The sequence below is a fragment of the Pantherophis guttatus genome, chromosome 1 (genome assembly GCF_059756535.1).
Source record: "Pantherophis guttatus breed Tessera chromosome 1, ASM5975653v1, whole genome shotgun sequence".
NCBI lineage: Eukaryota > Metazoa > Chordata > Lepidosauria > Squamata > Colubridae > Pantherophis > Pantherophis guttatus.
In genome coordinates this window covers 255906552-255934408 of record NC_142063.1, presented here as the reverse complement: position 1 = coordinate 255934408, position 27857 = coordinate 255906552, and the positions used below count along the sequence as shown (strand labels likewise).

Below are 27857 nucleotides of genomic sequence, written 5' to 3'. Positions count from 1 at the left end.
TACAGTTACTTATTTACTGCATAATAAGCTAATTATAAAATACATTTTGTCTGTTCTCCCCTTCCCCTCAAGTTTAAGCCCTATAGTTTATTGCTTTGTAATTCTAGTTCTAATAAAGTAATATCTCCCTTGAATTATTATCAACTCATGTTGACTTCATGAACATATCCCTATAATCTTCTAAACCAGGGGTCTCCAACCTTGGCAAATTTAAGCCTGGCTGACTTCAACTCCCAGAATTCCCCAGCCAGTTTTGCTGGGGAATTCTGGGAGTTGAAGTCTGCCAGGCTTAAAGTTGCCAAGGTTGGAGACCCCTGTTCTAAACAACAGTACAGAAGTGTTTTACCATGTCTTTCTTCTAGGCTGTTTCTTCAACTTTCAAATTTAGTCTGTAGGTGTTCCTAGCAATCTTTCATCCAGGTAGTCCAACCTTGCGTAGCTTTTTGAGGTCACAAAAAGTCAGTTAGATATGGATTAATATCCAATTTTTTCTCTCCCCCACCCCTTTCAGTTGTGTCTTTTAGACCAGATGCATTTCGGCAGAGACTGCACTATTGATTTTTATAAGTTACTGTGGGAGCATTTTTGAGTGACATGCAGGATACAAATTGTTAGTGATTGCTATTGTTACCTTAGAGTCAGGGGATTACAAGGTCATAAAAAAGATTATTGTTACCTTATAACCCCACTCTTTACATGTAGTAAACTGCATATGCAGTGATGCTTTTAGTACTCACCTCTCCACCTTTGAAAGCTAGAGCAGATTTTTCGTCAGCTTCTGTTCAAGTGGATTTGTTCAGAAAGTAAAAATAGTTGAATAAGTCTTTCATTTCTTTATTAAAACACCAGTGTAAATGGATATGGTATTTGTCTATTAGGGATTTTTTTAGTACTAAAAAATACAATGTACATTTGCATATTCAACAGATATGATTTGCAAGAAGAGATGCAAATTGGATGCCCACATAGTAGCAGATGCAAATTCATATATCATGCTTTCTACATAGTGCTTTTCTACAGTGTTTTCTTAGTGTGTGATCACAATTTAGACAGAGGGGGGGAGGGAGGGAGAGAAAGAGCACTCTGTGAGATGATTTGTGACAATTTTTTCTTGCCCACTTATACTAAAACATAGAGCTATTTTTGCTTTCAGGATCTAACAGTACTATGTCTTTGAGTAACTTTTAACAGTTGCTTAAGGTAGTGCAAAATACCTTAGTATCCACAAGATCATTAATTATGAATTATCTTAGTGCATAGGGTACCTTCGGACTGGTCATTTTTTCCCCCAGCATACAACTCAATTAGTTTCCGATAGACTTGGCATTGATCTTTTATTAGCTTCATATAAATGGTAGTATTCATGCACTTTATTTTGCAGTATGATATTTCAGGAATGTTTATGACATGCTGTAATAAACATTCTAGTTTAATCTAGCAAATGCTGTATTGGCATACTGGTAGTGAAGGGGTTTCATGAGCTGCAAACAATGCACATTTATTTATTTAAGTATAGGTATTCTTTAAAGACCTTCAAGTAAAAGAAGAAGAAAAGTGACATAATTATAACAAGCTTTGGGATCTCTGTAAAAGGCTATATTAGTTAATCTTAAAAATATGCAAAAATTGCTGACAAGGATTCTGGAAAAGGACAAGAAAGCTAGTATACAAATAAATAGGCATTTGTGGAAAGATTTTTGATTCAAATGGTTTCTGAATATGATATATTTGATTATACTTTCTGGCTCTAAATTGATAACTGGATGATTTTATCTCCTGAGTATAATCCAGCTATGATCCTTAACCCAGAAACAATTTAAGTGGTATGAGGAAGAAGTAAATATAGAAGTATTTATAAAAGTTGATACTCATTTTGGCTTTTAGTTTTATAAACACAAGGACTGCTAGTTAATTTATTTATCTTTAGGAAGCCTCTGAGTTCAATTTTTACAAGTCCAGTCAAGGTGGCAGATAAGATAAAAACAATGCATGTGATAATAATGTTATAATAGCAGCCAGTACTAACGCTAATTCTGATAACAAATTCATAAACACGAACCCAATCTTGTATAAATATAGATGAAGGCATGCCTTAAGATACATTGTCACTGAAGTTTCTGAACTATGTCTAAAGACATTGTGAAGGAAAATTCATTGTAGCTGTTCACCTGGAATCTCACCTATAATGCAGACATAACTGCGTTCAGTATTCTTTTGCAAGCCACCATCCCCACTTCTACTTCCTGTTAAGTGATGAATCCATTCGTGAGTGAGAAGCGAAACTCTATATAAAAACAGGTTTTATTGCTTTTTCTACTCCCAGCATCTCCATCTTATCTAGGTTTCATTTTGTCTCACTATATTCATCGTCTGCCTTCATACAAGGGTTCAAGAGTTCCCCAGCTTCTAGTTCCCTAAGAGCAACAGAGGGAAACCATAGGTAAATACTGCATAGTTGGTTATGTGTAGGATTTGAAAAGGGTGCTTCACAAAATACACATATCAGGGGTGTCAAACTCAATTTCATTGAGGGCTGCATCAGGGCTGTGGTTGACATCGGGGAGGCCAGAGGGGCGTGGCCGACTGGCTGGGTGTGGCCAGCTTGACGCCACTCCCCAAACTGCTGGCATGTTTCCTCTTCGCATTGGGTAGACTGGGTCAAAGCCACGCTGGCCCTATGTTTCTTCTTAGCATTGGGTAGACTAGGGCAAAGTGATGCAGGTTGGTCCCTTACATTTTTCAGATGGCCCCGTGGGCGGGGTCTGACCACATCGCAGGCTGGATCTGGCCCCCAGGCCTTGAGTTTGACAACCCTGCAGTATATGTATAACTCCTTATTGTGTTAAAGAAGCTGCATTCTTCAAAAAACTTGCTATAGGTGCTTTGAAGGCTTTTCTTAGTTGTTTCCACATGTACATATTGCAAAAGTAGCAATAGCACTTAGACTTACATACTTATATTCTTTTATGCTTTATAGCACTCTTAAGCATTTACAAAGTCAGCATATTGCCCCCAACAATCTGGGTCCTCATTTTACCGATCTCAGAAAAATAGAAGGCTGATTCAACCTTGAGTCCTGTCAGGTTCGAACTCCAGGCTGTGGGCAGAGTTAACTTGCAATACTGCATTCTAACCACTAAGCTACCAGGGATCCCAATGCTTCAATAATGGTCCCACTGCATCAAAAGATGCTTCAGTAGTGATCCCACTGTGTTTTGCACCTTTTTTGATAGAAGTTTTGTGCAACTTTGCCATGTTACTATAACATCTGTATCTGAGAGACACTTTATCCCATGATGCTGTTCAGTGTATCAACAGTTTTCTGGTCATAGCTTCTTTTGAAGCTTTTAAATCCCCATCTGTTTCCCCTTTTTATGTATTTCAAATGACTAGGCATCTCCTGCCTATCTGATGGAAGAAATACTTGCATATCTTCAGCAGTTGACTTGACTTGCCTCCCTTTGAAATACACTTGGGAGGATGGTACGGTGTACCCAATACCTGCTTGCTAAATGTGCTGTTGAGGGCTGTGAATGTCCAAGTGGCTCTCATAGAACCAAGCACTTTGACTGCAGTTGGATATTATTATGATGATACTTAGGCCATAGAAAATGTTTAAGCAAAGCTATTGAGAACAGTCCATTGTTGCTATTATTATAATAACTTGGGAGGTAAGTCCAGAATGTTTGTCCAGAAGCTTCTACCCTAAAAAGCCAAGGCATAAATGTGAAAGGATAGACCAGAAAATATATCTCACCTGTTATATCTTAATTTGGTACTTGAGAGAGGGGATGGAGTGTAGCAGTGTCACCAACATCAATTTCATATTTGTATTCTACTTAATGCACACTTGTGTAAATGTGTGTACACACTACTAAGCTTTCTACACTGAAACCATCTGAATAAAAAATATCCACACAAAGATGTAGACATGTTATAATCACTACAAAATAAATAGTGCTCCCTTTGTTAGTGTAGTACACTTGTTTTTCATTTTGCATTTGCGCAAATGAGAGTTATGCTGTGATGCGTGTGTCAAAACTGATAAAACCTGCCTTTGCTAATAGACCTCTAAGTAGATCATTACAAGTATGTAATGAACAAAGTACATTCTGTCACTTTATTGGACTAGCTATTAATTGAGATAAGTCCTTGACCGACCTTGCCATAAAATCCTTGGCTGTGTTTGAAAGGGTTTTTTTGGAACAAAAATTATTGTAGCGTGCAAATTGCTGAGCTTTGTCTCAAAAAGTAAAGAGACAAAAACATGATCTTTATAATTGCAGCATACCTTCTAAATATAAGGATCTCCTTAGAAGTACAAAAGTTTGATTTAGGTTAGACCACTAACATGAAGACATTAAGGTCATTGGAGTACAGAGGATGTTCCATTTCTTCAAAGAACTCTACACATGGTTCCTAATTCAGATTAGGACTGTGAGCAAAGTGGAAGAAGATCTGATTCAGACTGGGTTTTACGTAATGTATTGGCTGTTTCTGAAACTCTGCACTTGGAGCTTAAGGTTGCGCGCACATTGTGCTGTTAAGTGTCAGGTTATTGGAGGTAAATGAATAATGTTCTATGGATTTGAATTGTAAGTGAAAAATATCAGTTAAGGTTCCAACTGGAAGTGAAGGAATTAACAGAGGGTGAGAAAGGCCTTTTGTCTGTTCAGAATTATTCTACAGTACAGAGGAAATCTGAACAACTATTTTGGGAGTTGTAACATATATCCCAATAAAAGGATGTTGTTTTGGTCAAAAGAACAGCTGCATGCTCTGTCAGCATCTGAGTCATCCTCAAATGCATGTTCATTTATAGCAACAATATTATGAGGAAACTAAAATACAGAACTGTGAGGATTAAAAACTGTATGAGTATGTCATTGTTTAAAGACTTGTGAGTTAAAGTACTTGCTTTTTTCCTAAACATGAACTAGGCCTCTCTGCACCACACTTTCTAAAGTCATAACAGTGCTTTTTTGTCTTGAAGCCAAAGACCTGGTAGAAAACAAACTATTTTCAATCACTATTTTCAGTGATTAATATTCTGTATGATCAGGGATTGCCGCTTAATAGCAAAGATTTTGTTTTCTCCCAGTATCTGTTATATTTATGCCCCAAAATATTATCTCATTGCCATTAAGTCTCAAGAATTTCTCTGAAGGAAAATGGTGTTTCCTGAGCAATAGTTACTACATTGATCTGCAGAAGAAGTGGAAAACCCTTTTTAAAATGTTTTGTAATTCGCTTTTATATGCCCTGTCTCAGTAGTATTACAGTACTTGGTTCAAACCTCTAAGGTAAACTGATGTTTGCAAAACATTTCTAATTAGTCTATTTATAGGTGAATCTCCAAGGAAGGTTAGGTATCTTTTTTGTCCTGGCACTTAAGTAAATAGTGCTTGCTAATGGAGTTGTTGCCATGTCACAAAAGATTCTTTAAAGTATAACACAATAACAGAGTTGGGAGGGACTTGGAGGTCTTCTAGTCCAACCCCCTGCTCAAGCAGGAAACCCTATACCATTTCAAACAAATGGTTGTCCAATTTGTTCTTAAACGAGCCATGATGGCACAGTGGTTAGAATACAGTACTACTGCAGGCTAAATCTGCTGACTACCAGCTGAATGCCAGCATTTCGATTCTCACTGGCTCAAGGTTGACTCGGCTTTCCATCCTTCTGAGGTTGGTAAAATGAGGACCCAAATTGTTGGGGGCAATATGCTGACTCTGTAAACCGCTTAGAGAGGGCTGTAAAACACTGTAAAATGATGTATAAGTCTAAGTGCTGTTGCTATTACTAAAAACCTGCAGTGTTGGAGCACCCATAACTTCTGGAGTCAAGTTGTTCCACTGATAAATTATTCTGTCAGGAAATTTCTCCTTATTTTTAGGTTATTTCTTCCTTTGTTAAGTTACTGTCCTTTACTTCTTGTCCTGCCCTCGGGTGCTTTGTAGAATAAGTTGACCCCTCTTCTCTGTAACAATACATATAAAGTATATATACTGGTAGTATACAGTAGAGTAGAGTAGAGTAGAGTAGAGTAGAGTAGAGTAGAGTAGAGTAGAGTAGAGTAGAGTAGAAGAGTAGAGTATATATGGTAGTGTGCATAGCATAGCATAGCATAGCATAGTATAGCATAGCGGCTATAAAGTAGCCTTTATAGAACAGGGGCCCATCAGTTGATGGCCAGGTTGTTTGGACACCCTCACGCAAACCTTGTAAACAGACCCTTGAAACCTTAGAATTATCATGAAAACGCAAAATTGTTACATTATTCAGAGCATCATCATGCTTAAACATCAAAGAGATAAAATTTAGCTTCCGCCCTATCTCACTGCCTACATGACCATTCAAAAATAAGTACCGCTATTAGCCCAACCCCCATGCTTTAAAAGTTGTTTATAGTCATAACAGCTTGTTGTTTTCTCCTTCGTTGTAAGGGCTGGATCTGACAAGACAGGAAGCTTCCCCACTCATCAGTTGTCAGCGCTCCGGCCAGCCGCAGTGGCTGGTTTTTTCCCGATTGGATTTAGGAGAGTTTCTCTGAATCTTCGGGGTGATTGCTGTCACTCCAAGGTCCTTGAGATTCCTCCTCTCCGTGGTCGATAGTGCCAAAAAGGGCTTCCAAATCAGGAATTTTTGGAACTACAGGGACGGAGCCTCGTTCCCCTCGTTCCTTCCACGCTGACGTCACCACAGGAACAACCTTTGGGCTATTTTAAATAGAGGGTTTGATTCTACAGTAGCTGATCTTCATTATTAAGGTTACTTGTATCTGCCAGAAACACAGCATGTCTATCCAATGCTTTTGACTCTTCTGATGTTAGTCTGTAGATGATTGAATTTCCAGAGAAAGATTTACTGCTGGCCCTGACCCATTCTGAAAACAAAGGCATTTTAAGATACTTCACCAAACAGTATTATTTACATAAATAAAAATTAAAAGCACAACATCACAAATTAATGACTTTAAAATGAATTTAAAAAAATATTTTAAAGTGTAGGCAAACCTCATAATAGCATAGAAAGACTTTTGAAGAGCAGCAGAAAGGTCAGGAAATGTAAATTGAATTGAATAGAATACTTTATTTATCCAAGTTTGATTAGACACACAAGAAATTTGTCTCCAGTGCAGAAGCTCTCTGTGTACATGCATAGCAATAGAATAATCATAATAATAATATCAGTAAGAGGGGGGAGTAAAGAAGATAAGAATAAATAATGAAACTATGGCCATACTACATGGGCAAATACACATAGACATCAAGAGGCACTGTGAGAATTAGGTGTTCAGCACAGTGACAACAGAAGGGAAAAACTGTCTACCTGTGTCTAGTTGTTTTGGCCTGCAGTGCTCTATACTGCCATTCCAAGGGAGGAGTTGAAACAGTTTATGTCCAAAATGTGAGACGTCTGTAGATATCTTCTCAGCCCTCTTTCTGATCCACATAATATACAGGTCTTTTATGGAAGGCAGGTAAGTTGCAATTGTTCTTCCTGCAGTCTTAAACTATCCATTAACCAGACAGTTACAGAAGTACAAATGACAGACTCTGTAAAACTGTATCAACAGATCCTGGGGCAATCTGAATTTCCATAACATTTTTTTGTTATGCCTTTTAAATGATGGTTTTAATGTTAGATGTCCATTTCAACTCCCAGGAGATTATAGAACTCAAAAACTTGAAGGACTCTTTGCTGATACTGTGCTTTTAAATATAGTAAAAAGTGGTATTATAAAAGATCTCCTCCTAAAATCCACTCTTAACTCTACAGTTTTAAGCATGTTCAGCTCCAGATTGTTCCAACTGTACCACAGGGCCAGTTGTTCAACCTCCTGTCTATACGCAGACTCGTAACTGTCTCAAATGATACCAATGACCATTTATGTCATCCGTAAACTTCAGAACTTTAACAATGATATCTAGAGATGCGGTCATTGATACATAGAGAGAAGAGCAATGGAGAGAGCACACAGCCCCGAGGGGCACTTTTTCTAATTGCCTGGGTACTAGCTTCACTTGTTGTTTTCCATCTGTCAGAAAGCTGATAATCCACCTACAGGTATGTATGAACAGTGAACTTAGTCAGTTTAGAGTGAAGAATTTCTGGAATGATGGTATTGAATGCTGAGCTGAAGTCTACAAAAAGGATCCATGCATAGATCTCTGGGCATTCAAGATGTTGCACGATGTAGTGCAATGCCATACTGACAGCATCATCTGTTGACCTATTTAGGCAAACTGCAAGGGATCTAAGAATGGATCTGTCATGACTTTCAGGTAGGCCAGCACTAACCTCTCAATGGTCTTCATAACTGCAGATGTCAGAGCAAGCAGCCTGTAGTCTGATGGAGGAGTTCTTATTCTTATTTCTTAGGATGATGGTAGTTGTGATTTGAAGCAAGAAGGGACATAACACATCTCCAGTGATTTATTAAAAATCTGCGTGAAGATGTGGGCCAGTTGTTCAGCACAGGGTTTCAAAAATGAAGGAGTTACTCCAATTGATGCTGTTCCAATCTTTTGTCTATGAAATAGATAAAATGGCAAAAGCTAATCCTGGTTGAAAGCTATTAAAGATGTTAACATTCTCAAAGGAATTGGGGCAAGGAAATGAAGTTGGGACTTCATACTGCTAACACATTACCAGAGTGTCCTGTCAGATACAGTCTTGGCTACTTGTCTTGAAGCCCTAGATAATTATTAGATTGTCAAAATAAATTTTAGTGAAGTATTTCCATCCACTATGCTTCAGGTAACATGTCAGTCTAAGATAATTTTTATCTGCAGAGGCCTCTCAAATCACTGATGTATTGAGAAACGTCCGTAGATCATATTCTTGATTTTTAAAGGAAAAGTAATCCCTCCATAACACAATTTAAATATTCTTCTGGGTCTTAATTTGTGATTGAGTAGATTCAATTTTACCTGCCCACTGCTGTTCTATAATAATGATTTCTTAAACTTTCTTGAATTTTGATGAAAAAGAGAGAAAGCTTGACATCATCTCACATTGGTGAGATTTCACACCCAATCCCTGGATAAGCTCTGTCAGTTTTATGTAAATGTGAAACAGCAGGAGGGAGAGAGTAGATTCCTTTGGGATATCTTGAAGTACGGTGGGGTTGAGCAGTTCTTTTTGTAAGTGAAAGCCAGGAGCTGAACTGCTGTTTAAAAGAGAAATATTTGTTGTAAAGGTCAGTGAGTTTTAAGAATCTGAGCTTTAGAGTATCAAAGAGTTCTCATGTGCTACAGTTCCCACATCAGCAGTTCCCACTTCAGGCAGACATCGTTTTTTCTATCACCTATCCATCATCTTCCATTGCTCTGTCTTCCTTTTGAGATGGGGTGTTAAAAAATACTCTACTCCTATGACCTCCCTGCAGACCTATCCACTAAATATAATGAAAATAATTATATTTGTTTACATATTCCATTCTCACTCTTGAAATGGGACAACTCGCCGCAGCCAATTTGCCATGGCCAACTTGCCATGATCAACTCAATTCTCCAACTCAACTTGCAGCAGGACAACTCAATATGGCCTACTCACCATGGGGCACCTCGCTGCAGGACAATTCAACAATTATTTAAAATAATTAAATATTTTAATTTTTGTCATTCACATTTCATTTTGTCCCTCCTTTGGCATCCTTTCTTTAATGATTCTATTCCACTATTTTTTATATATATTAGTGTAACTCTTGTCAAGTTGACTGTAGCGACTTGGCCACAGTGGGTTGGGCACGGCAAGATGGCTGTGGCAAGTTGCTGTAGGTCCTTCCACTCTTTCACACTGGTATTGGCATCAAAAGAGGATCAGAAATAGGGATTTTCCATTCCACTGAAAGGAACAACTAATTAAATTGAATGATTTAATTGGTATTCTGTTAGTCTGAAAAAAATTGCTAGGACATGTCAGTGAATTATTAGTACTTGTAAAAGTAACTTACGTTATGCAAGCTTAACAATCACCATATTCTTGTGTAGTGGCGATCATTTCAGTGTCCTTTTCACATAAAAAGTTTGCTGGGTCACCATTTAACTGGATATAAACATTTTTAATGCATGTGTATCCCATGGTAACAACTTGGTTTGTGGTTATTTTTAAATGTTAAGTTTCTTGGGCTAAAATATGAAATATCAGTTATCTGAATTGCATTTCATTGATTCCTTATGTGTCATTAAATCATTTTTGACTACTAGATAGATTTTCTCCATGATGTTCTTTCAAGTCTTCCAATAGGGCACTCATTGTTGCTGGAATTGAATCCATCCACCTTGCTGCTGGTCATCTTCTTCTTCTTTTTCTCTCCACCTTTCCCAGGATTAGAGCCTTTTCCAGACAGTTGGGTCTTTGCATAATGTGACCAAAATAGGATAATTTGTGCCTCAAGTGAGAGCTCCAAGGCTCCTATGCACAAACTGGACAACAAACTGGATTAAACTGCAAATATAAACCTTTATGACAACAGAATAAATAAATTATGCATGTGTGTATGTGTGTACATGTTAAGTAATACTGTTAACAGTTTATTATTTTTAAATTATGTGTACAGAACTGGCAAATTTTAATGCAGTTGACTTAGAATGTTATTTTCTTGAGCCAGTTTAATGGGAGATACAATAAACAAAGCATGCCACAGCTTTGGACACAAAGATAAATAGATTCACCTCAGGGTATTGAACTTGTTTTCTTTATTTTAGCTCAAGTTGTCTTGGGAGAGTTTATCCATGTTTGAAGTACATCTAAATACACTCAAAGGGCATGATGGTTAATTTCGGGAAAAACTACTGTGGGAAAATATGCTTCTTCTTCATGAAAGACAGTGGAACTCAGTGGAATGTTGATGATTAATGCTTTAAAAAACATTTTTCTTAAGATTTAGAAAATGTTTCTGGTGTTCACTTAACGTTGACACATTTTTTTTTAAAGTAAAGGACAATCTTAGTATGTTACTTGTATGCCCATGTGTTTTCCATGGTCGCCTTCTGGAATGTGTTTCATCAGTTATAGCCTTACTAAGATGTGGCTTTGTTACTGAGATTTGGGATCCTTGTCTGCAGTGGAGCCTGTTCAGTATATTGAATGTTTTGGAATGTTTCCGTAACTCAGATTTTGATTATTTAATGGTTTTAATATTTTTTTCATATTTTATATGCTTTTATGTGTTTTAGATTGCATTTGGTGTATTATTTTTGATTGGGTTTTAAGTGTTGTAAGCCAGGGTGTCTCATGCTTGAGATTGGCAGCTTCAAGTTGAAGATGTAAATACATACATACATACATACATACATACATGCATGCATGCATGCATGCATACTATTCCCATGTGTCTCCAATTCAGGTACAAAGCAGGAATGGCTGCTTATCTTTTGAGCTTGGAAAAGGTAGGGTAGGCCAATGGTGCCATCTGTTGAGACTGAAAAAATGCTTAATGGCTCTCAAGAGACAACTCTCACCTCTGTGGTTTGGCATGAACCCATGGAGTCATCAGGATTGGGTTTCTTGTAGACTTTGATGTCATTCTGGGCTTGTTCCACAGGCTTGAATATTTATTTTGGTGTGTTTGTTTTCTAGCCGGAGGTCTGGCCAATATACAATGAATCATGATAACTCTAAGAAGCCTTCAGAGAAGCTCCCTTGTGAGCATTCAGGATCTCAAGATTCACTTGATGAATTATCCATGGATGACTACTGGAAAGAACTTGAAAATATCCATGAAACAAGAAGTGGTAATCATGAAGAACGTGGCCTGGTTGTGGTGAAAGAACCTGATGGTAATCACAGTTAAACTCTATGAAACTATTCCATAGATTTTGAAGGTTTGGTTTTGCACTATTTGGTTTCTGCTTCTACTCTAGGCTTGTGTAGTACAGATTTAAGATTGGCGGATGTTTCTAATCTGTCACCTAGTAACGGCTCACTGGTAATAATGTGAAAAACATGGATGTGTTACTATAGATTACTAAGGACTGTAGGGAAAGATACTTCCTTAAATAACATATAATTTAGACGTGGAATTTATGGTGACAACATGTGCAGATGGATTTAAAAAAGGATTATGAACAGTTATTTATTAGTTATGACACTGAAAACCAGAACAGACAATGGAGTGAGTTTTAATTCTGGGCATTTGGTTGACCACTTCTGAAAGCAAGATGTTATACATCATAAAGCTTTAATTATGCCCAATAGGTTGGTTCCGTATGTTTCCCATTGATGTTAAAGGGAGTATGAGAGGTTCTGATTTTTGTGATGCTTGCTAGCTATGTAATCATCTCCAGTCAGAATGTGCACATTCATCATATAAAAAGTTATAGAACTGGAGAAGATAATGGAATAAAATACAAGTCATCTGTGCGTATGGGTTACAAGGCTACATCAAACCAGGTTCATCTTTACTTTTGGCAATTAGCTCCTCATTAACTATTTTATTTTTCTGTCATCGTAGCTTCTGGTGAGGATAGTATTGTAGCAATTTTAAATGTGCTTTGGAACCAATCACAACTAATTATTGGGTGTGTGCTCAACACACAATATAGACTTTGTTGTGAGTAGCCATTGATGATCAAACATTGATCGGCTTTAAAAGTGTTCCTTTAAAAAACCACCAAACCAAAAATATCAACAGTGTCCTAGAAATTCAGGAATATTTTTTAAACTGTATTTAAAAAATCAATACTATAAAAAGTCTGTATGCCTGGTTTCTTCATTTATGAAATTGAAATTAATTGAATTCTAAACTGCCTGGAATATAGTATAAAAGATTTCACCATTCCATTGGCTGGTTCACAGTAATGTGATATAGATAATTCATGCTGTGATACTGCTGGCTTTGCTTCCAGATAATATGTGCAACGTTTATTGCCCACTGTTTTATAGTTCAGGAGTAAGAAGGAATTTCAGTCATTATTGATACTGGATTAGGGCCAAACCATAGCTGAAGTAGCAGGAAGTTGTTGTTCCATTTTTATATAGAATGATTGTCTTGTAAAGCTAGAACCTGCAGTACAACATCCACTTGTCATGCTTGAGGAATTTTGCTTTTAGAAATGATCTAGTATTTATTTTTCAACTATTTCTAGTGTCTAAAAAAATTCTTACTTTTAGATAACACCATTTAAAACTTAATAGTGTCACATACTTGTATGTTAAATGTACAAGATTCAGTGTTGATTTAGTGCTAAAAAAAGAAAGGAAACAATGATATATAATTATATGCCAGATAATACATTTAGCATTGTGATTTCAGTGCTGATCATATAACTCTTCTTAGAAGCATGTCAGTCAATCATGTATTTTATTATTAGGAGTATTTAGTTCTTAGGATTTTTCACATTGCCAAAAAATATAAAAACTGTAACCTTGCAATAAAATATTGTGCAAATACTAAATTTTTAAATTTGGAAAGATGGGGATTGCTAAAAGAGCAATAATAGCAAAATATTTTATGGCAAAACTAACAAAATAAAAGCACAAACTGCATTACAAATACTTATTGTTTATTACTCTGTTAAAGAATTACATCTAAATAAATTAATATGTTATTGGAATTTTTTCCCAATAAAATATTAATTGTGTTATTTCTGCTATGGAGGTCTATCCAAACACGATTTAAAAATAACAGAAAACTTTTATTGAATGATATCTGACAAACTTAACACTGTTTATCAAAGCTAAGTTCTGTTTTAGATTTGGAGATGGAGAATAGTTTAAACTTGAGTTAAAATATTTTCATTTTATCTATAAGGAAAGCTGATATGAATAAATTTGCAAAAGTAACAGAAACACTATTGAATAATCCTACAATAGTTGTCCGGCAGACTAATGATTTATAGTTTTTCTCCTCAGGACTCCTGTATTCAGGAAAGTATTAAAGTGTTGCCAGCTAGAAACAATAAGAAAATTATCCCCTTAGAAATCACTAAGGAGCAAGGAGAGCATAAACAAAGACAATTGAATGTTGCAGTGCAATAGCCCATTTGCAGTAACAGCACTCTCATTAGCTTGATAACCTCTGATTAAATTGAGTTAACAAAGAGTTCCCTTAGAAAAACAAGTTGCTTAGAAAGGATAAAAAATACAGATGATATATTCTGATGCAACACATTCATATTTTTTGAAGGAAATCCATGCAACAAAAAGTACAAATTTTACAAGGAATCAACAGAAAAGAGAAATGATGGTTTCGGTACAGATATTATAGTAGTTTCGCTATGTACATCTACCTTGTCCTTTCTCATGGAATTCAGTGGCCATATTCATATGTAATAGCAAAATGTGTCTTGCTACATTTAATGTCCCAGGTTTGCAAGTGTTTATTTCCTCTCAAAGTATTTTAATAATTTGGGAGAAAATCAGTTTTTTATATCCAGATTTAATAACAAATTTAAGACTGTGCAAAGCAGTAACATCTAATCTGACCCCACAGTTATGGAATAAATAGGGAAAAACAAAGCATGCAAATAACCTTGAGATTCAGGACTTCTCAATCACGTAACTTCCATCTATGCTTGCCATGATTATTGCGGGGAAGAGAAAATATTTGTGGGATAGCAATGAAGAATAATACAAAACAGAAACCAAATGTCTTGATATTTGAATGATCCTTTTTACAGCTTCATTGCAATACCTAAGAATACTTTAAAAAAAAAAAAAACCTTTTACCATGTAAATCAGTCGGTTTTATCTAATTTTTGTGCAGAAGTAATGAAACATGGTTCAGGTTAGGTCAAGTGTTTTAGCCTCAACATGATAGGTTTGAAATTTTTTAAGCATGTTTGAGTTGAATCACGAATTGTGGCCTCTTCTATTTTAGTACATGAAAAAGTTTCTACTGTACCATAGAGACTATTTTCATTTTTCTGTTAAAAAATACAGAGTTGAATGTAATACAAATACTGCATCGTACATATATGTCCTTCTTCCCTTTATTTGTGTAGAGGGTGAATTGGAAGAAGAGTGGTTAAAAGAAGCAGGTCTGTCCACCCTCTTTGGTGAAGCTGCTGGAGATTCCAATGAAAGCATGGTGGTTTTGGCTACCTTGACGAGAACTCAGGCTATAGCAGTTCAGAAGCGAGTCGATACTGTCACCCAGACAATGAGGAAGAAAAACAAACAGTACCATGTTCCTGATGTGAGAGAGATCTTCAAGCAACAAAATGAATCAATGGAAAAAGTAAGTTCCTGGTTTGGGGCTTTGGTTTGGCATTTCTGAAAAAGCTTTTTAAAACAGTGCAAGATAAATGGGAAGTGAAATGCACTTCTTTTCCATTTTAGCAAAACCCACAGTAGAGGACATTTCAGAAGAGCTGAAGACAAAGTCTGGATTTGCCAATAAATATATTTTTTAAAGGGTAGATTGCCTATATAAAGGATCACGCATACTTTCTGAAAGTTTGCCTTTTTTTTTTCTTTTGTGAGGATTCTAAACTTTGAAGTAAAATTAAGCAACTTTTCAAGGGAGCATATTTTAATGTAGGTGTAGAGGACCTGAGTTTTATTTTGATCCTTGTGACTTTCATTTAAAGATGAATGAGAAAGGATGCAACTTTTGTTTATGAGTATTCAGTTGCATTGAAATCAATTTGCATGACTCCTGCAAATTGATTTTTCTGAATTCAGAATTCCCCAGCAGTTATAAAATTAAGAAATGTGAATTAATTGCTCATATCACTATTCTACAAATAGAGAAAAATATTTTCTGTATAGAATATTTAGAATGAAAGAAAGTATACATTGTAGAGGAATACTTCCCTGCTTGGTAATGTCATTCAATTAATTCACATTTAGGAGAGACCAATATAGTGTTCAATTTTTTATTGAATTGTATACAACTATAATATTCTGTTAATTATTGAGAGCAGTATGATATAGTGATTGCGTTGTTGGACTACGACCAAGAAGACCTATTGTGTATCCAAATCTACCCTTAGCCTAATGTTTAGAGGAAAGGCAACACATAAATGTACTTAAATTACAAATATTGAAGAACGGCTGATAAAATATAAGGTTACAGAGGCATATCTATAAAAGTATTAGAAGTGTACTTCAGTGCAAAGGAGGCATTATTTTTCTAATGTCCCACGAAACTTGATGCACCCTGATCTCTATTACAAATGAATATATTGTAGACACTTGAGATTTCAGTGTTTTAGAATAAAAATATGAAAAAGTATTTATTTCTATTAGGAATAAAAAATAGGAAGTGGTAGATAATCTTAAAATGTAATTCCTAAAACTTGCAGACTGTTATGCAGCACATTCTCTATTTGTTTTAAGACATATAATTGAGATCATATACAGTAATGATGCAAGTATTGGGCATTTACATGGCCAATTCTTCTACTTCAGTGCTATTCCTGTAGTTCCTTTCAGTCAGAGTTTTTGGTTAGTTCATGATACTGATTCAGCCCATTTCGCTACAGTATATTCCAGTGATGGCTAACCTTTTTGCCATTGTGTGCCAGGAGAGGGGGGGGCAGGGGAGGGTTGCATGTGCCATGCACATGTGCGTGCAACACCCCCTCCGGCTCCTGGCACATGATGGCCTGGTAGGCCCGTTTTTCTTTCTCACCTGGTTCCAGATCCTCTCTATTTATCTGGGAAGGGCGAAAACAGCCTTTCTCACTCTCTCGGAGGCCCTCCAAAGGCCTGAAACGGCCCATTTCCCAACTCCCGGCAGGACAGGAAGTGACATTTTTTGGTGTCTCCAGCTCTAGGAGCCTCTCTAGGAGTCTGGAGGCTGGGGACACCAAAAAACGTCACTTCCTGTCCCACCGGGAGTCGGGAAATGGGCCCTTTCAGCCTCCGTAGGGCCTCCAAGGGAGTGGGAAAGGCTGTTTTCGCTCTTCCCAGATAAATAGAGAGTATCTAGAGCCAGGTAAGAAAGAAAAACGGGCCTTCCCCCCCCTCCCAGGCCCTCCAGAGGCAGGAAACAGCCTCTTTCCCTACTTCTGGTGGGCCCAGAAGGCCCGAAAATCAGCTGGCCGGCGTGCACATGCGCCCCAGAGCTGAGCTGGCGTGCCCACTAATATGGCTCCGCGTGCCACCTGTGGCACGCATGCCATAGGTTCGCCATCACGGGTCTATTCCATCAATTTAGCTTTCCCTCTTGAAAATAGAGAAGCCAGGAGGAGAAAAACAAATTAGTTTCTGCATGTATTAACTGTGTGGGTACAGATTTAGTGAAACAATGAAGGATTCTCTTTTTAGAGTAATAAATTGCATTTTCATTCTTTGATACCATCAACAATGCTACTTTTTATTATGAAGTATAACTCTATGCTTATACTATATTTGTAAATAGGAAAACAGTTTTGGTGTTTTTTAAACCAATAAGAAATAAGACAACAAATGTATTATTGTGAAAATATTGCATCTAGTTAAAAGATGGATTTTTCTCTGGAGCAACAAGATCTTATATATAAGACAAGTATAAGTATATAAGTATACAAGTTTATAAGATTAGTAATGATAAGCTATGAAGTAATTTTGATAACCTATTGGAAATCCAATATAGATAATCCAACATGGATAAAAACATGTGCCACCATTGTACTAAGCAGTTTTAACTCACATGGATTCTTTCTTTTAACAAAGAAGACAATATTTTATTAACTATCTCTACCGTTTAAAATCTGTCAATTGGGAAGAATTGAAAATATGTTGAAAATAAAAATAATTCCACTGTTCCACTGTTAACATTCATATCTAGGGCACATTTTCTATTTTCTTTTAAATTTGATTTATATGCCGCCCTTCTCCGGAGACTCAGGGCGGCTTACAATGTGCTCAGCAATAGCCTTCATCCTTTTGTATATTTATACAAAGTCAGCTTATTGCCCCCACAACTGGGTCCTCAATTTACCTACCTTAGAAAGGATGGAAGGCTGAGTCAACCTTGAGCCTTGGTGAGATTCGAACCTGCAGTAATTGCAGGCAGCTGGTCTTAATAACCAGCTTAATAACAGGGTGCCTTAGACCACTGTACTACCAAAATGATTCAATGTATTCAACTAGAATACATTTGATTTGGTTTAATATAATTCAGAAAGCTGGTTTGATCCATAGATCTGAGAGATTGTAGAATTAATTTTTAATTCTACTTTTGGTAAAATAGACAGAATATACATTGGTATGAAGAGCTTATTAGTTGTGCTGTATCAATCACCCCATGTATGGCAATATCTACATCTGATTTCTTTCAGATAAATGAAGTTGCGCTTCAATGGTTAAATGGCCAAGGCATTGGTATCTAAATATAGATCTTTTTAACATTCATATTCTACTGTGTTTTTAATTTATGTGACAGGTTAATAGACGTATATGCATATGCTAATTAAATAAATACAACTTATTTAGTTTGTCTTAGAAGTTGTTTTTTGTTCTCTCAAATAGCAAGTAATTAATACTAACTAATGCTATTTATTAAGATATATAGCTTATAATTGATATTTAGTTTTCAGTCCTATGAATCTAATTATTAGCTTACTTATTTCATATATTGTAGGAATCCAACATTGATCACCAGCCTGTAAGAGCAGAAAGGAAAAAAGAAAGTTCACAAGAAGATGCCAAAGAAGGTAAATTTTTGTGTAAAATAAAATCTAGGCCACTCTACTAATAGCTGGTGAGCAACGTGACTAGTACTCTTAAGAAATCCTGTCTACATAGCTTAATAAGGCAAAGGTATTTTTAGTAAAATAACAGACCATGGTTTTTAGAAGTCTGTTGACTAAAAAGAAGCTCTGGTTTACCTTATCACATTAGGTCAAAAGCAAATATTGCAATATGACTTAGTGGGTTCTTGGGCACAGTAATAGATTAAAGATTTTACAGATATATATTAAAAATTCATAATCATATGGCCAGGGTCAGAGATTACGAAATTCTGGTTTCAAATATATGATAGGGCCAGGTCATCTTCCCTTGTTCTACTCAGAGTTGTAGTGCTTTCAAGATATGATTTGGCAACCTTGTGTGTGTGTGTGTTTCAAAGCAGAGAGTAAGCCACATACGCTTCATATGTTCAGTGCAACTCAGAATTAGGACATTAAAATAGATTAAGGAACCATAAGAAGAAGTACAATTAAGACAGAGATGGATATACTATAATCCATAATTGCCAACCTATACTTGAGGGAAGAAAAGCAACAAAAGAAAATAGTAATGTGTCTGAACTAATTCCAAGAAATTGTATAAATTTGTGAACAGGCATAGTGACAGCAGCCATGGTAGAAAATCAGTCAATGTAGTACCTTTAACAGACATACTGCAAAATTCCAAGTTCAAGTACTAAACAGTGTGTACTCCTAAGAACATTAATAAAATCTTTCTCCCCTCACTTAAGCCATCAGGCAGCCGTTTTCTGGTAAGAACTGTTTCTAGGATGGGAAGGTTGCCAAACTGCTGGGTCAGCATAAGGCTGAGAGGGGAAGATTGAAAAACACCGGTCTTCTGCCAATTAACCAGACTGTGGAATCTTAGCTTGGAAAACGACCAAGCATTTATTTAAGAATTTTGTAACATCTGGTTCTTTTTTTCCCAATGCCTCTTCATGACTGCTTTAGAAATGGGAAGTTGTAAAAAACTATTTTCATGTGCTCCATGCTCTGCAGCCCTGCATGCAAATGGCCATTTAATATGGCATTTGGCAACTTTACTGCCTAATGGAGCACTGCCTCCAAGTTGGGACAGGATGAAAATCTGTTCCGTCTGCCGATTTATCCAGGCTTATTTTGGAACAAACTCTGGTCTACATTAGGTATTCTTCAAATAATTATCAGTTCTACTTTCCACAAAGCATTATATGGACATGGTGTTTAATGGGATTGGAATTGGGGTTGCCTCATATATGAAAGGGAGCAAATATCTTGATATCAACCTATGGTATGACATTACTCCCAAAGGAGTGTAAGGGAGAACATGACGAATGTATGAGTTAAAATGCCCTCACATTTCTTGCAACACCAACACAAATAATCATTAGGCCGTCCATCCATCCAGTAGATAAAAAAAACAGCACTTTGATGAAATAATTTAAACTTAAATAAAAGGATATAAACATAGTGTTCTTCAAAACGTTACTCCATTGGTTGAAAAGAATTGGAATGTCCAATTCTTGATTCAAAATGTCTTGTATATTTGTTAGATATTTTAAACCCTTCCTGTAGCTTTTGTCAGAAAAAAAGGGAAGCTTAGATTCTTTAATGATATGTGGGAATGACCTTGGGAGACAAGGGCAACAGCTGCAGCCAGGGGAATGGCTAGATAAGAGGCAGCCTAGCTCCCAGCAGGAATTGTGGGCAGAGCAAACAGCTCAAAAGGGATCCTCCCTCGTTTCTTGGGCTGTAAAGGTGACAGGAGAGAAATGTACTTTCAGAACTGTAACGTTCTATTCATATAATCTTACAGTAAAGTAGAGCTAATGATTCTGGGTGTGCTTCTTGTCTGGACTGCCTCACAATGATGACATATCCTGAGATTGAATTGTTCAGTGTTAATAACTTACCAGGTATTTTAGAAACTGCTAAAGCATCAAATCGGAATTGAGCTGTCAAAACATGTTTTCATACTTCCCTTTTGGGTTGATGGTAAAGAAAATTCTATTTGCAGTTGCTGAAAATATTTAAGGTAATAATTAAACAACAATTAATCGAATGTACCGTACAATACCCTTTTGCACCCATTCTTTCCAGGAAAGTTTTGCCACTGATTTGTAGAGTTATGCCAGAAAGTTAAGTGTTCATAAGATTCCACATCAGAATTAGAGCTATCACCTAACAGGGACCAAATATGTCTAATATTGGTAAAGTTGGAATTAGTTATCGTAGACTTTATACCTAACAACTGCCAAAATGTAAATGGATAAGTGCAATAACTTTCAATCATAATGCATACAGGCAATTCCAATTCCAAAAACCATTCCAATAAAATATTAATACTAAAACATAGGTCCGGCGGTATTTCCAAAAAACTAGATGATTAAAATGCCACCTGCCATATATAAATGTCATTTAGAAAGGGGGATTCTGAGTGTTTTCCCTTTTCCAAATAGATGTCCGCCAAATCCTATTAATTTGATCAATTTTTTTTCTTTGGAATAAGCATAAATATTGATTATAAAACATATACAACCCTAGAAGTTATATTAATTTTAATTTTACCCTACCAAATCAAAGGTATCTAATACCATCTATCAAAATCTAATATAATTTGTTCCAGCACAATACACATATTAACTTGGACAAATTTTGAAATATCTAGTAATAAAATAAAACAGTAATTCTAAAATCAGTAGAGACCACAAATCCCATCTATGAATACCATTCCAATGAGACATGTGACGCTAATGAAGGTAAATTAGATTTAGCTCTAAACCAGGACTGACAAACTTGCGGCCTGTGGCTGGATGTGTCATGTGCTGGCCATGCCCATGCCTGGTTTAATGAAGGAAAAAAAATCCCGATACGTCATGTGATGCCGCCATGACGAAGTGAGTTTGATACCCCTGCTCTAAACATTTATGGGGATACTTGTCAAGGTTATAATATTTGATATCAAACCATGCAACCCTCACTTTTTTTCCCAGTAGTTTGATCTCATTTTATGCAAAATCGCTTTATATGATCTTATGAGGGAATGTAACAGTAGCATAAAGTAAGGGAAGTTTCTATGTGGTTTAGATGTAGATAGGTAAGAGAAAAGAGAAATTACTTTTTTCCCTTTCATCTGTAACCCCCTGCATTAGATCCACTGCTGTTTTTCTTCTGAAGTTTGCAAGTTTCTTAGAAAGTCACCTTCAGCGCTGTGCTATTTTCAGAACTATTGCCCACAAAAACCATATTTTTTTAAAAAAAGAAATCCTCAATATATAAATGTAGCTCTTTGTATATCTTCCACTTCTTAACCCTGTTAATATGAACCTTGTTATAACTAAACTCCCCAAATTGTGAATTTCATCCAGTTTCCCAAATACCTTTTTTAAAAAAATCTGTTTCCAAACTCAAAGTTTAAAGGCGGTTGGAACAAAACTAGTATATCTGTAGTCCAACAGATAGCAGGCCACATTCCCTCATTGGTTTAGAGAACATCAAACAAAATAAAAGTTGTAGCTGCTGATTTCCAGTGATAATCAAAAAGAAATATGGAGATTTGGGCTCCGCACTAAATCAGTAGGTTTCACAATTGATCTACAGAAAATCCTCAATTTACAATAATTTGTTTAGAGAGCAAAGTTAACAACAGGACTGAAGAAACTGACTTATGGCTGGTCTTCAAATTTATGGCAACTGCAACATCCCAGCAGTCATGGGATCAAAATTCAGGTGCTTGGCAACCAGCATGTATTCACAACAGTTGCAGTATCTCAAAATCAGGTGATTGCCATTTGCAACTTTCCCAGCAGGCTTCTGGCCCTTAAAGTCAAAGAGAGAAGCCAGATTTGCTATGTAACTGCATAGTTCATTTAACAATAGCAGAGATTCACTTAAGAACCATGGCAAAAAAGATAACGGCTTTTGATACCATCGACCATGGTATCATGCTGCACCGGTTTGGAAGGGTTGAGGGTGGGAGGCACTGTGTTGCGGTGGTTCTCCTCCTTTCTCTCCGACGGTCACAGTCTGTGTTGACGGGGGTAGAGGTCGACCCCGAGGCGCCTTGTATGTGGGATGCCACAAGGATCGGTCCTCTCGCCCCTTCTGTTCTACATTTATGTGAAGCTGCTGGGTGAGATCATCCGTGGTTTTGGGATGAAGTACCACCAGCACGCTGATGACACTCAGCTGTACATCTCCACCCTGGATCATCCCAATGATGCCCTTGAAGTGATGTCCCGGTGCCTGGAGGCCGTGCGGATCTGGATGGGGAGAAACAGACTCAGACTCAACCCATCCAAGACCAAGTGGCTGTGGTTTCCAACATCCCGATATAGTCAGTTGGTGCCATCACTGACTATTGGAGGCGAGTCATTGGCCCCCATGGATAGGGCTCGCAACTTGGGTGTCCTCCTGGACTCACGGCTGTCTTTAGAAGAGCATTTGACAGCTGTGACTGGGAGGACTTTTTATCAGGTCCGCCTGATTCGCCAATTGTGTCCCTTCTGGATCGGGACTCGTTACATATGGTCACTCATGCCCTCGTCACCTCACGCCTGGACTACTGTAATGCTCTCTACATGGGGCTCCCCTTGAGGAGCACCCGAGGCTCCAGCTGGTCCAGAATGCAGCCGCGCAGGTGGTTATGGGAGCGACATGGCACTCCCATGTGACTCCCCTCCTGCACAAGCTGCAATGGCTCCCAGTGGTCTTCCAGGTGCGCTTCAAGGTTTTGGTCACCACCCTTAGAGCGCTCCATGGCTTAGGACCAGGGTACTTACGAGACCACCTTCTGCCACCAGTAGCCTCTCACCGACCAGTACGCTCCCATAGAGAGGGGCTCCTCAGGATGCCCGTGAGGCCAATCAGTGTCGACTGGCGGCCCCAGGGAGAGAGCCTTCTCTGTGGGGGCACCTGCCATCTGGAATGAGCTCCCTCCGGAGATACGGAGGATCCCAGATTTACGCACTTTCCACCACGCCCTCAAAACATTTTTATTCCAGCAGATTGGTCTGGCTTGACTCTCCCTTTTAATTTGCTTTTAAGTTTTGTACAAATTGGGTGTTTTTAAATTTGTTTTTTGGGCCAAAATTATTTAATGTACTTTTAAATGATTTTTAACTTTTGTATGATGTATTTTTATCTTGTGGCTGTTCACCGCCCTGAGTCCTTCGGGAGAAAGGTGGTATATAAATAAAATAAAATAAATAAATAAATAAAATAAATAATATTGGACACAACTCATGTAACAACTGCCTTGCTTAGCCATGGAAATTCTTGTCCCAAATGTAGTTGTAAGTCAAGGCTGTATTTTGAACTGTTGAATTTCATCCAGATGACACGGTTAGGGTATACCTTCCGGGGGAGGGGGGCTGGGGAGGCTGGCTTGGGTTTTGGTTCTTCTCTTCTTCTTATGGGCCATTATGCATTGGGGGGGGGGGTGTTGTTTTAAAGGAACAACTGTTCTTGACAATCACTCCCAGGTTCATAGTAAAGAATTGTACATATTACTGGAATAGCATTTGAAGTGTGTTATTGTTTTGCTCGTTAAATGTGATACTATCTTTGTTAGGCTATGGAGGACATAGTGGTGTTAACCATTAGTGATTTATACTCCATTTTTCTATTCTGGCAAATATTCAAGATGTCTAATAAAATTTTGAAAATAAGAACAATATACTTTTTAAAAAAAATTCAAGACTCCGGGTGACTTTGTAGAATAACATGGAAACGGTCTATGTGATACTAGAAGGTGTCAAGCAGTAGTTCTTCAACCCCATTTTCTGTCTGTGGCCTGACAGGAAGGACTGGAACCACAGTTAATCAATGCCTCCTAGATTCAGTTCTACTTAGATGGTCCAGAAAAATACACCAAAAGATCCAGAAGAATCTGTCCCATTTCTCCAATTCAGTTTTGAGTTTAGGACATCATCCCAGACAACCAAAGCAATTTCAGCACTACATTTTGGCAAAAGCCCAGTTGAAATGCATCCAGATAATTAGTATGATTCAAGGGCACTTGGAGCTGCAAGATCAAACCTTCTGAATCATGTTTTCCAGAGACTTTAATTGTACAGCTCTCCCAAGTGAAGACTGGAGCCCAGAAGGCTGATGCAATCTTGTGCAGACAGCCTCTGCTGAAAGTGCACACTCAAAGCCTGTTCATGCATAAAAGCTTGTTTTCCACAGGTAGCAAGCAGATAAGCAGGCAGCCAGGTGGTCAAGGACATCTTCTCTTTGTCTTACCATTCTGACTAGGTCAGCCAGATAGAAAGCTGGGTGTTCGTAGACCGGTTTAAAAGAAGAAAGTAGGGTATTTTTGTTTATTTATTTGTTTGAATTGCAAAAAAAAACCCCACAGTGGCAAACAGCCCCCCTCACAATGTTCTCTAAAATATGCCTGTCCTTTCATAGTGAATTAGTTCTCTGGGGAAGAAATTTACTGAGAACAATCTCAGTGACTGGATGATACATTCTTGGATATAGGAGGGCTACAATTCCTTAAAAACTTGTTGTATATTTAATGCTTAATTTGGGTATGTGGCTCATTCAAGCAGAATTGTGTGAGTATGATTATTTGTGTTTTTAAATATAGATATACGTATTTCAAAACTTATAAAAATGAATCAGAGCATAGGTGAACGATAGCACTTTCAATTTGATAACATTTCTCTATTTAAAAATAAATAGTTAGAAAAACAGGGAAAATTCAAGCACAGGTTTCAACTTACATTGCTAGCTTTTCATAGAATGGAGCAACCTGAAATTGAGTTCATTTGAGGGCTGAGGGAAAGCCAGGCATTATGATGGATAGCCTCTAAAACAAACATGAAAGTTAGGCTTGAAACATGGGGAGTTATGATATATGATAGTCCTGTGTAAACCTGTAACAGGTTGACTCATTATTATTTGGTTGACTGACAAATCCAGTGCATCTTTTTGTTTCACAAAAAGGAGTGTGATAACTCAAAAAAAAAAAAAAAAAAAAAGGTAGAGGGCAGGGGGAAAAAATCTGCTAATTTTCCTCTTCTGTGCAATTTCCAATGTTGCTTGTTTATTTGAATCTTCTCTCATGAGATGGAATTTTCTATAATGTAGACAGTCATTCAATATCACCCCATTCAGTCCATTATTTAATTAGCTAAACAATACGTTCCCTACCTCCATTGGATTAATATTGGTAAATCCATTATCTTCATGTATTTAACAAAAGAATCCTGTAGATAAAATTTCTCCTCTCTCCTCTCCTCTCTCCCACATTTAGCATATGGTCAACATATTGATGATTGTCCAAGAGAAGATTTGCAACCAGCTGAAACAGACATTAATTTGGAAATATCATTTTCTGAACAAGCAGTTAATCTCAAAAATAACTCTGTAAGTGACGTGTTAAAAGACAAAGAAGATGACACTCTGCTTCCTGTAAGTATTTATGTGTGTGTGTGTGTGTATATATATTTTAATGTCCTTAATTTTGTAATTTTTCCACCCATATTTATCTCTACCCCCCCCAACCAAAAAAAAAAAAATACGTTGGACAAGTTGGATTTAAAAGAGATGAAATGCTGTACCTTTTCTGTAGCCCAGCAGCCCCCACCAGGAACAGGTTCTGTGGAGAGAGGTTTTTCTGCAGACCGGAGGGGGCGCGGTTTTGCGTGCTGCCTGCATTCCGCGGATGGGGTATCACTTGTTTGCATGGCCCGGTTTCTGCCATGCCGTGGTCCTGTGCTTGTCCACTGATTGGAAGTTGGGGACCCCTGCTGTAGCCCATTCATACATTATTCATGGGATGAGGCATTTTGTGAATAAATTAACATCAGCTCCACCCATTACTTATTAATACAAAACTTTGAATGAGGGAAGACAACATGAACAAGATTCATGGGATTATACCTAGGATATTTTTGCCGACATCTGGACACTAATGGTGGAAATGTAGCTTGAACTATATTTTTTTAGTTTAGTTTGGATTTATATACCACCCTACTCGCGAAGGACTCAGGGCGGTGAACAGCCAAAAGCTAAAACACATATAATATAAAATTTAAAAAACAATTTAAAACACATTAAATAAATTTGGCCCATACTGATTAAAACACCTTATTTTAAAAAACAAATTAAAATTAAACAATTAAAAGGAGTTAGGCCAGCCTAGCCTGCTGGAATAAAAAGGTCTTGAGGGCACAGCGGAAAGTGCGTAAATCCGGGATCCTCCGTATCTCCAGGGGAGCTTGTTCAAATGGCAGGTGCCCCCACAGAGAACGGTCTCCCCCTGGGGGCCGCCAGTCGACACTGTTTGACCGATGGCAGCCTGAGGAGTCCCTCTCTGTGGGAGCGTACTGGCTGGTGAGAGGCTATCGATGGCAGAAGGTGGTCTTGTAGGTACCCAGGTCCTAAGCCATGGAGCGCTCTAAAGGTGGTAACCAGGACCTTGAAGCACATCTGGAAGACCACCGGGAGCCAGTGCAACTCATGCAGGAGAGGTGTTACATGGGAATGCCAAGTCGCTCCCATAACCACCCATGCGGCTGCATTCTAGACCAGTTGGAGCCTCCGAGTGCTCCCCAAGGGGAGCCCCATGTAGAGAGCATTACAGTAGTCCAGGCGGGAAGTGACGAGGGCATGAGTGACTGTGCGTAAGGAGTCCCGATCCAGAAAGGGACGCAACTGGCGAATCAGGCGGACCTGATAGAAAGCCCTCCCGGCCACAGCCGTCAGATGCTCTTCTAAAGACAGCCGTGTATCCAGGAGGACACCCAAGTTGTGAGCCCTCTCTGTGGGGGCCAACGACTCGCCCCGAATAGTCAGTGATGGCACCAACTGACTATATCGGGACGTCGGAAACCACAGCCACTTGGTCTTGGATGGGTTGAGCCTGAGTCTGTTTCTCCCCATCTAGCTCCGCACGGCCTCCAGGCACCGGGACGTCACTTCAAGGGCATCATTGGGGTCGCCCAGGGTGGAGATGTACAGCTGAGTGTCATCAGCATACTGGTGGTACTTCACCCCGAAACCACGGATGATCTTGCCCAGTGGCTTCACATAAATGTTGAACAGAAGGGGCAAGAGGACCGACTCTTATGGCACCCCACATACAAGGCGCCTCGGGGTCGACCTCTGCCCCCCTGTTAACACAGACTGCGACCGGTCAGAGAGAAAGGAGGAGAACCACCGCAACACGGTGCCCCCCACCCCCAAGTCTTCCAGCCGGTGCAGCATGATATCATGGTCGATGGTATCAAAAGC

General features: G+C 38.0%; 1 protein-coding gene across 2 annotated transcripts in view; it reads left to right on the top strand.

Moving 5' to 3' along the window:
• The window catches only part of ARHGAP18 (Rho GTPase activating protein 18), an 82885-nt gene that overhangs the window by 29755 nt on the left and 25273 nt on the right, over positions 1-27857 (top strand). For both annotated transcript variants that reach the window (XM_034418778.3, XM_034418779.3), the window contains exons 2-5: positions 11590-11789; positions 14955-15190; positions 18524-18596; positions 25876-26033. In XM_034418778.3, coding sequence (XP_034274669.1) covers positions 11590-11789; positions 14955-15190; positions 18524-18596; positions 25876-26033 — 667 coding nt within the window. The remainder of the gene's footprint in view (positions 1-11589; positions 11790-14954; positions 15191-18523; positions 18597-25875; positions 26034-27857) is intronic.